Below are 10,851 nucleotides of genomic sequence, written 5' to 3' on the forward strand. Positions count from 1 at the left end.
CCGGATGGCGTACATCCGTGAGTACTCAAGGAACTCAGTAAGGTTATATCCAGACCACTGTTCCTGATCTTTGCGGACAGTATTAGGACAGGAGATGTACCAGGGGAGTGGAGGAAAGCTAACGTGATTCCGATATTCAAAAAGGGTCAGAGGCATATACCGGGAAATTATAGGCCTGTCAGTCTGACATCAGTAGTATGTAAACTTCTGGAGGGGATGATAAGGGACTATATCGTAGAGTTTGCTAAGGACAACAGCATCATCAGTAGTAACCAGCACGGGTTTACAAATGGGCGTTCTTGTCAAACCAATCTCTTAACATTCTACGAGGAGGTGAGCTGTGAGCTAGATAGGGGCAGACCAGTGGATGTGGTGTACCTAGATTTTGCTAAGGCGTTTGATACAGTTCCCCATAAGCGCTTAATTTATAAAATAAGGTCTGCAGGTATCGACAGCAGGGTTTGCTCTTGGATACGGAACTGGCTAAAAGGGCGTGTCCAAAGGGTGGTAATAAACAGCGGGTACTCAGACTGGTCTGAGGTAGTAAGCGGGGTCCCCCAAGGCTCAGTCCTAGGACCAACCTTGTTCAATTTATTCATAAACAGCATTGAGGACGGCATCAGTAGTTCAATATCAGTTTTTGCAGATGACACAAAATTAGGCAGGACAATAACAGCACAGCATGAAGCAGATATCCTACAGAATGACCTGGACAAAATAACGGAGTGGGCAAAGACATGGCAAATGAGGTTTAACGTGGAGAAATGTAAGGTTTTACACTTGGGGACTAGAAACATAAAAGCACAATACACGTTAGGAGGGGAACCCTTGGGAGAATCAAAAATGGAGAAGGATCTGGGAGTCTTGGTTGATGATAGACTAGGCAACAGCATGCAATGTCAAGCGGCAGCTGCCAAGGCTAGCAGAATATTAGCATGCATAAAGAAAGGGATGTATTCCAGAGATAAGACTATAATCCTTCCACTTTATAAAACTCTGGTCCGACCTCATCTGGAGTATTCGGTCCAGTTCTGGTCACCAGTCCTCAGAAGGGATGTGTTGGAGCTGGAGAGAGTCCAGAGAAGGGCAACTAAACTAATTAGGGGATTGGAGGACCTTGATTATGAGGAGCGTCTGCAATCGCTTGATTTATTCTCCCTGGAGAAGAGACGCCTGAGGGGGGACATGATAGCAATTTTTAAATATCTAAATGGGGATCTAGGCTTAGAAAAAAAGCTGTTCAGTCGAAGGGATTGCATGAGAACTCGGGGGCATACAATGCGATTAGAGGAGAAGCGTTTTAACCTCAGGCAACGTGGGGGGTTCTTTACTGTTAGGGCTACAAGATTGTGGAATTCTCTACCACATGAGGTGGTTTCTGCGGGTAGTATGGTGGCTTTCAAAAGACTCTTAGACTTACATCTCAAGGATCAGAACATTCAGGGGTATGCAAGATGATTACAGCCACACACATCTACACAGGTTGAACTGGATGGACTTTTGTCTTTATTCAACCTCACCAACTATGTAACTATGTAACTATATACTGAAGCAGAGCACGATCTCCTCCCTTCGGAGACTGGGCCGCAGGGCAGTATTCCAACATAACGACCCCAAACACACCTTCAAGCTGACCACTGCCTTGCTAAAGTAGCTGAGGGTAAAAGTGATGGACTGGCCAAGCATGTCTCCAGACCTAAACCATACTGGGCATCCTCAAATGGAAGGTGGAGGAGCGCAAGGTCTCTAACATCCACCAGCTCCGTGATGTCATGGAGGAGTGGAAGAGGACTCCAGTGGCAACCTGTGAAGCTCTGGTGAACTCCATGCCCAAGAGGGTTAAGGCAGTGCTGGAAAATAACGGTGGCCACACAAAATATTGACATTTTGGGCCCAATTTGGACATTTCCACTTAGGGGTGTTCTCACTTTTGTTGCCTGCGGTTTAGACCTTAATGGCTGTGTTGAGATATTGAGGGGACAGAAAACGTACTGTTATACAAGCTGTACACTCACTACTTTACATTGTAGCAAAGTGTCATTTCTTCAGTGTTGTCACATGAAAAGGTATAATAAAATATTTACAAAAATGTGAGGGGTGTACTAACTTCTGTGAGATACTGTATATACATTTTTTTTTCTTTTTTTTTTTTAAAAGTGATCACATACCCTCCTGTTCTCAGATGCAAAGGAGCTGCGTGAGGAGAAGCACCAGTACACTGAGCTTCTCAGTGAAAGGCTGTGCAGGAGGGGTGTATCAGGACAAGTCTGATCATTGGAGGAGAGCAGGCTGGGTTCCCAGCATAGCTAGGGAACTGACCATGATGTGCTCTTCTGCTTAGCATGGTCAATTTTGTAATAGGAAAGCAGAGGGACTGACAGGAACACCGGGGATTTCACACAAAGGAAGTAATACAAAGAGAACAGGAGACTTTTTCATACAAGTACATGGTACAGCTGGCGCATAATAGGAAATGTTGGGGTAACAAGCACATTAAAAGAAATGCATCATATACAACTCCATTTTAAAACAAGTTGGGACGCTGTTAAGAATCTACCTAAAAACAATGCAATGATTTGAAAATCTCAAACTCCTATTTTATTTACAATAGAAAACCTATCAAATATTAAAACAGAAACGGTAGGATCTTAACAAAAGGTCATTTTGAAATTCATGGCAGCAAATTCTTCTCACGTCTCAAAGTCTGGACAGAGCAGCAAAAAGCTGGAAATCTACAACCACAATTCCAAAAAAGTTGGGATAGGGCAATTTTTACCAAGGTGTAGCATCCTCTCCTCTTTTTAATCCGGAGGACGTGGCACCCGTGGTTGCCAAAAATGTCAGATTTATTCGTCTGACCACAGAACAGTTTTCAACAGACCAATTTAACCACTTCTGGACCGGAAAGGATTTGCCCCCTTACTGACCAGGCCATTTTTTTTGCAATTTGGCACTGCGTTATTTTAACGGACAATTGCGCGGACTTGCGACGCTGTACCCAAATAAAATTGATGTCCTTTTTTTTTCCCACAAGTAGAGCTTTCTTTTGGTGGTATTTGATCACATGTGGGATTTTTTATATATATATATATATATATATATATATATATATATATATAATATATTCTTTTTTTTTCTGCTATATAACATTCCTAAAAAAAAAAATGTAAAGATTTTTTTAGGCCAATTTGTTTTCTGCTACATATTTTTGGTAACAAAAATCCCAATAAGCGTATTCTTTGATTGGTTTGCCCAAAAGTTATAGCATCTACTAATAGGGATGCACCGAAATGAAATTCTTGGCCGAAGCCGAATAATAATGGAATGCTTGGCCGAAGGCCGAATACCGAACGCGGTGTTTCGCATTTTTTCCATTATTTTGCCAATTTTTAGGGGGGCACGCTGATGGGCACATTTTATGTTAGGGGGCACGCTGATGGGCACATTTTATGTTAGGGGGCACTCTGATGGGCAAAACAAAACATTTAAATCAGCGTTGCTCTTAACATAAAATATGCCCATCAGAGTGCCCCTTAACATAAAATATGCCCATCAGCATGTCCCTTAGCATAAAATAAGGGGCACGCTGATGGGCACTTTTTTTTTTTTTTTTTAAGGGGCACTTTATAGGGCACTCTAATGAGCATGGCAACATATGGCAAAATATGCCAGTCTGCACACTAATGCTTGTGCAGCTACCGTATTCTCCCCCAAATGTGCTCCACATACCTTAACTGCAGCCAGGTCAGAGCCAAAAGCCGCGAACAGGGCGGGGCGTGCACATAGTGTCACGTCCTAGCTCGCTGGACCGAGTGTGAAGGAGCTGCAGTCAGGAGCAGGGGGCGGGACGCGCGCGTGACGTCACACCCCCTACTCGCGGCCCGACAGGACACCGGCGGCGTGTGAGCAGGGAGCCGGTGTTCCGTGAAAATTACCTACCCGTGAGAAAAACCTACCCTCGTCACTTCCGGTGCACCCTCAGTGTGTATAACGCGGCCGTTACATTAAACCAGCTGCCCTACAATATGAATCATCTCCGCTCCTTCCCCTGACACTTCACTGATGTGGGCTATTAAATATAAAAGCGGCTGGCGGCTCCGTTATGTATCTTCTCATACACCCGCCGCCGCTTTTATATTTACTAGCCGACATCAGTGAAGTGTCAGGGGAAGGAGCGGAGATGATTCATATTGTAGTACAGCTGTTTTCATGTCACCGCCGCGTGGGTAGGTTTTTTTCACGGACACCCTAATACTTTCATCCTACTGCGCATGCCCTGTAGTCAGCTCCTTATCTTTTTCATTAGGTCTCCGGGGCTCTGAGCATGCGCACTGCTGCGCTGCTCAGCTGTTCATGCCCGGAAGTGACGAGGGTATGGTTTTTCTCACGGGGTAGGTAATTCTCACGTTACACCGGGAGCCGCAGTGAGGAAGGGGACTGAAGGACTCCTAGGTAGCGGGCTCGCGGTCCGGGCGGAAGCATCGCATGGACCGCGGGCCGCCATTTAGTGACCGGCGCTGTAGTGCCTCCGGCTATGTTTACAGTGATGCTCGGGGATGGCGGGTCACCGGTCGGGACATTGTTCGGCACAAATTTATTCGGCCTTTTTACTTATTCGGCCGAACACCGAAAGTGCTTTTTTTGCTATTTTCGGCCAAATAATGTTCGGTTGCCGAACATTCGGTGCATCCCTATCTACTAACTAGGGAAAAGATATTTGTCTTTTGTATTGTTTGTGTGTTTTTTTTTTTTTTTTTTTTTTTTTACTAGTAATGGCGGCGATCAGTGACTTATAGCTGGACTGGGACATTGCAGGGGACAGATCGGACCCCTAACTGACATTTTTGACACTTTTGGGGGGACCAGTGACATTACTACAGAAATCAGTGCTAAAAATATGCACTGTTACTGTAATAATTACACTGGCAGGGAAGGGGTTAATATTGTGCGCGATCAAGGGTTTAAATGTGATCCCAGGGGAGTGATTCTAACTGTGGGGGGGCAGGGCTTGTGAAATGATCAGAGACCTGTAATCCTATATAGAAGGATCACAGGCGCTCTGTGATCATTTCAGAGAGAATGGTCAGCTGTGTTTACAATAGCTGACCGTTCTCTCTCTCAGCGGGGAAAGATTGTGGGTGTCAGGTGGCAATCGGAGCCGCCTGCCCCGTGCATCCGGGTCCCCGTTGCCCAGTGCTTCAGGCGCGTGCGGCCGATGTATACCTACGTCAGTTTGCGCAGGAGGGACTGCCTGCCACAGTATAACTGCGGGCTGATGGTCCTTAAGTGGTTAAATTGGCTTTTCCCCAGAGAATATGGTGACGTTTCTGGATCCTGTTGGCCATGGCTTCTTCTTTGCATAAAAAAGCTTTAACTTGCATTTTAGGATGGCGCGGTGAACTGTGTTCAGACAGTGATTTTTGGAAGTTTTCCTTAGCCCATGCAGTGATGCCCATCTCAGAATCATGTATTTAATGGTAGTGCGGTCTGAGGGTCCAAACATCATAGGCAACCAATATTACGCTTCGACCATTAGATGATTATATAATTAGTCTTTGTAATTTTTATATTGAACATCATTCTGAAATTGTTTGAAAAATTTGGACGCAGCTTTTCGTAGATTGGTAAACCTGAGTGCAAAAGCTGATGCAGCTCTGCATAGAAACTTTCAGCAGTTTTTTTTGTCAAAGCTTAAAGCGGCAGTAAATCCTTCTTCCTTTTTTTTAAAGAAAGCGGTGGAGGGGATCTTCTGGTTTCCCTGCAATGGAATGTCATAATAATCTAGCACATTATGAGAGACTTGCCTGTAAAACGAAGCTCTCCAGCAGTGTGCTGTCACCACTGGAGAGCTTCAATCTTTACCCAGTCCTCCTTCTGGGTTCGTGGGCTCCAGCCGTTGAGTGCATGCTGTCTATTGAGAATACCGGCTGCTAGTCATTCGAATATCTCCTAAACTGTGCATATTTAGGAAATCTTCATTTTACCTACAGGTAGGTAGAAGCTGATTGGCTACCATACAGAGCTGCATCAGATTTTGCACACTCCAGTTTTTTTTACCCTTCTGACTCTTAAGATGCTCTTTTTATACCCAATTATTTGCAAACTCTTCTTCCAGCTCTTGCCAAATTTTTTGATACGTGTTGCTACCATCAATTTTCAAATAACCTTATTTTTTTCCCCAGTGTTCTCAGTTTAAACATTTTGATATGTTTTTCTGCTGTGAATAAAATCTGGGTTTTGCAGATCATTGCGTTCTGTTTTTATGTAGATTTTACGCAGCGACCCAACTTTTTGGAATTGGGGTTGTGGTGTATACGGTCTGTGTAAGTGTGTAGCTAAGAGAGATCTCTACAAAGTTGTATGAGTGTTTGTTGTTGGGTTTAACAGCACCCCAGAAATATTTAGTGAACACGATCCCTTGTTTGATTCCAATAAATTTTCAAACAGTTATGACTATTGCTAATAGAAGTGTGTTTCACTTCTTGTTAGGTGAAGAACTGTTCCACAGTTACTGGCTGAAGGTAATAATAGCCATGCCACCAAAGCTTGATTAGCAAAGGCTAATAGAAGATGGAATCCTATATGAAATATCTATCTTAAGACTGTATACAGTACATATACGGCAGCAAGGTGGCTCTCCTATGCAAAATCCGCATTACCAGGTCTGGGATGTGCCGCCAGCGACCTGCTCCTGCTGTGATTGGACTCTAAGTCCACCGTGACCCACCAATCAATTAGGAGAGAAGGGCGGTCTGCCTATGTATACAAGGCAGATTGCCGTTCTATGAGAAGGGAAGTTATTCTGTGTTTCTGCCTTCCCACAGTACAAGCACCTCCCCCACAGTTAGCAAGCACTCCATGGGAACACATTTAACCCTTTGATCGCCCCTTAAACCCCTTCCCTGCCAGTATCATTGGTACTTTTGACTGTGCAATTGTTGGCACTGATTAATGTATTGGTGCCACTGGTCCCCCAAAAGTGTCACTTGATGTCAGATTTGTCTGCTGCAATGTCACTGATAACAGCCATTACTAGTAAAAAAATAAACAAATATATTATTCCACAGTTTGTAGACGCTATAACATGTGTGCCAACCAGTTTAATATACCCTTATTGGGATTTTTTTTTTTTTTTTTATATATACCCAAAAATATGTAGCAAAATAAATATTGGGCTAAATTGATGAAGATATAATATGATCAATTTTTTTTTTTTTGTTTTTAAATCCCACCAATAGCCTAATTTGAGGGCATACATTTTATTTGGGTACAGTGTTGCATGACCGTGCAATGGTCAGTTAAAATTAAGCAGTGCTGTATTGCAAAAAAGGCTTGATGAAGGGGGGGGTAAACTTTCCTGAGCTGAAGTGGTTAATCTCAGGTAAGAGCTTTCATTTTAAAATATAAAACTGATTAATTATTTTTGTTTAATATTTTAGATCTGGTGAGGGGAAAAATGGTGGATCGTCTAGCAAACAGCGAAGCCAATTCAAAACGTATCAATGTAGTGGAAGGCTGCTTTGGAACAGCTGGCCAACCACTGGCTATTGAAGGCAGAGTTCTCATTGGGGAAGGTGTGTTAACAAAACTCTGCAGGAAGAAACCAAAAGCCCGGCAGTTCTTTCTGTTCAATGACATTTTGGTGTATGGCAATATTGTTATTCAAAAGAAGAAGTACAACAAACAGCACATAATCCCTCTTGAAAATGTTACAATAGACTCCATAGCAGATGAAGGGGACTTGCGCAATGGGTGGCTCATCAAAACCCCTACCAAATCGTTTGCAGTGTATGCTGCCACCGCAACAGAGAAGTCCGAATGGATGAATCATATCAACAAGTGTGTTTATGATCTGATTTCCAAAAGTGGAAAGACCCCAAATAGCGAACATGCAGCCGTGTGGATTCCAGATTCCGAGGCTCATACTTGCATGCGCTGTAAGAAAGTGAAGTTTACACCCGTTAACCGGAGACATCACTGTCGGAAATGTGGCTTTGTCATTTGTGGACCTTGCTCTGAGAAAAGGTTCCTTTTGCCGAACCAGTCTTCAAAGGCCGTACGGGTTTGTGATTTCTGCTACGACCGCTTGTCTTGCGGCGATTTGTCTTCCAATCAGTCGACCAGATCAGACTCCCTATCCAGTTCCCCCAAAACAACCAATCACTTATCCGATGATGATGACGACGATGATGACAGCAGTGACTGACTCTTTTAAAAAAGCACACATTGGAAGGATTGGTTTGTAGGGATAATGAGTGGAGTAAAGAAATTTTGTGCTGCTTTTTATTTAGGTGGGACACACAACACGCCGTGCAACCCCTGAGTTGTTGATTACCCTTTGCCTGAGAATATTTAACTACTTGTGCCTTGATATAACAATCGTGTTTTGGTTCTTTCAGGGAGTACTTTATAAACCTGTAAAGCTTTTACTGTCTTTTCCGAAGCTTGTGCAGGTTAGATTTTCATGTTTATCACAGTCTTAGGCTCCATGTACACGGGACGCTGGAAATGGCCGTTTAGGAGCAGTTGGGCGTTTTTTTCAGAAGCCCCTGAACCCATCTACATTTTATCTTATCTGTCCATGTACACCAGGTCGTTTACAGGCAGTTGCGTTCAGGGACTGTTTTTAGAACGCAATTATTTGCGTTCGAACGTGTGTTTCCCGGCGTTTCAAACGCGTCCGAACGCGATGACCCGCGTTTAGCGTTCGCGTTTTTTCATTTTAAAGGGGAATAATTTTTTTGACCTCTAGGAACGCTTCTAAACGCAAACGCCGCTAAACGCGGGTACAAATGCGACCGAACGGACGTTTCAAACGTCCTAAAAATTCCAGCATTCAAAGGGACTTTTAACAACGTCCCGAGTACATGGAGCCTTAGAAATGTGTTTTGTTTCTGAGATTTTCTAATTGTTGTGGTTTTTATAAGTCAGAACAGTGACAGAATTCAGTCAGTGATCTGAGGTGCCTTATTAGTGCTAAGAAGTGACTTCCCGCTGTTGGTGCAGTCAGACACCTTTTTATATAAGAATAAAATCTTCGTTTTATAGACTTTTTTTTTTTTTTTTTAAAGCTTTTTTCCTCTTTTGAAATGTCTTTTTACCTGAATATTAAGCTTTGTATCTTCAAACTCAGGACTTGTCAGCACTGTATTATCCTCCTAATTCAGATCTGTAATGGACTAGGACACCGACCCTGTATTACAAATGTTCATGAGCCAAGTCATATGCTTGCAAAACTTTTTTCTTTTGAGATTTGGTGCATACTTTTTTTTTTTTTAAGTTCATGTTGTAAAAATAATTTTGGATCACTAAATCTGTATAAAACGCAAGGATGGGTAACCTACAGGGGAATTCTGTAGCCAGCCTAGTCTTAAGATCTGGGGATGTCTTTCATTGACAGCAATAAAATATATATATTTTTTTCTTCTGGGGATTTGTCCAGCCCTAACATGAGAAACACATTTCCCTATAGTTGACTACACACTCTTTTCAACATGAGAAACAAAGCACTTAAGAAATGTCTTCAGGCCTCTATAGTTGTGGGCCATCCTTCTGGCAAAATGATGTAAGCCAGCTGAGGTTTATTGTGGGGTTTTTTTTTTGTCTTGGGAAAGCCAGCAACTTTTACAAGTCACAAGTGTGATTCTGTCATCAGTAGATAGGGGTGATGGCAGAAGCGGCTTGCTGACCTCTAAGCACACTAATGTATCATTAGGCATGTCCTAATTTGTGGGTTTCAGCCCACACTCACCTTCAACTCTTAGTTCGTTTTAAGGGGGACCTATATTCTCTACAACTATATTAACAGTAGTTCTTTATTAAAGGGTAACTCCACTTTATGGAGGAAAAAATGGCAAATATAGCATATACAATTGTGACTCAGGTCACATTGTAATTGAATGTTATTAAAAGTTACCTTTTCCTTTTCAATCTGCAGCGCTGTCATTTTCTGTAAAATGCAATATGGCTACCTGAAGGTGTTCTGTGAACCGAACGCCCTCCAGAAACATAATTTACTGCTTGTATGATTGGCTCACTGATTTTCCCAGGAGTCTGCACTAAGATACAAGTCAGATATCTGGTATCTCCTGCAACAAAAATGTAATTTATTGTTAGATACTCCCATTAGGAAAGCACATCTAAAGGGATGCAGGCTCTGCAATTTTCCTTATTTGAGCCCTGCAGGTGCAGCAGCTGATTGATGATTAGGAAACCTCTTCCATTAGTTCTGGTTCACATTTCTGCGATAACGGAGATCGCATGTAATTCGGAGCACACTGCTCCTAAAATTACATGCGATCTCTGTGCGGTGCAAATTTAGCAATACAGTTTGGCTGAATTCACACCGCAATCGCACCCAACTCGCACAGGACCCATTTTTTGGTCCGCAGCAGAATCGGATCGCATGGTGGTTCACACTAGTGCGATCCAATTCTGTGCAAACTTTCAGATCGCACTGCGATATGCAATCTGATCTGGGGGTGTTGTTAACTTTTAATTGACACCCCCAGCATATCGCATATGGTAGTGTGGACTGCCAGGGGTGCGGATGCAATGCAGGAACACGCTGTATATTCGCAGCGTTCCCGCATCGTAGAAATGCGAACCGGCACTCAGACTCTGTACATGGGCACAGACAAACACACAGGGATTTCTTCAGAATAACAAAACCTAGAAATCTGCAACATTTGTTAAAATCCTTGCAATGCACCTAGATCACCCAGAGGGGGGAATGTTGTGTGTTTGTAATTTTTCTCTAGGTACATAGTCTGGTGGAAAAAGACACAAGTCCATCTAGTTCATCCAATGTGGTGTTTTATGGATGGACTCCTCTAATGGATATTTGCAAAT

General features: G+C 43.0%; 1 protein-coding gene across 2 annotated transcripts in view; it reads left to right on the plus strand.

The window, feature by feature from the left end:
• The window catches only part of PLEKHF2 (pleckstrin homology and FYVE domain containing 2), a 29,101-nt gene extending 20,835 nt beyond the window's left edge, over window positions 1–8,266 (plus strand). For both annotated transcript variants that reach the window (XM_082258008.1, XM_082258009.1), the window contains exon 2: window positions 7,440–8,266. In XM_082258008.1, the coding sequence (XP_082114134.1) occupies window positions 7,457–8,206 (750 nt within the window). In that variant the 5' untranslated portion in view covers window positions 7,440–7,456 and the 3' untranslated portion in view covers window positions 8,207–8,266. The remainder of the gene's footprint in view (window positions 1–7,439) is intronic.
• Window positions 8,267–10,851: the final 2,585 nt, after the last annotated feature.

Source organism: Pelophylax lessonae, assembly GCF_965119305.1.
Source record: "Pelophylax lessonae genome assembly, chromosome: 5".
Taxonomy (NCBI): domain Eukaryota; kingdom Metazoa; phylum Chordata; class Amphibia; order Anura; family Ranidae; genus Pelophylax; species Pelophylax lessonae.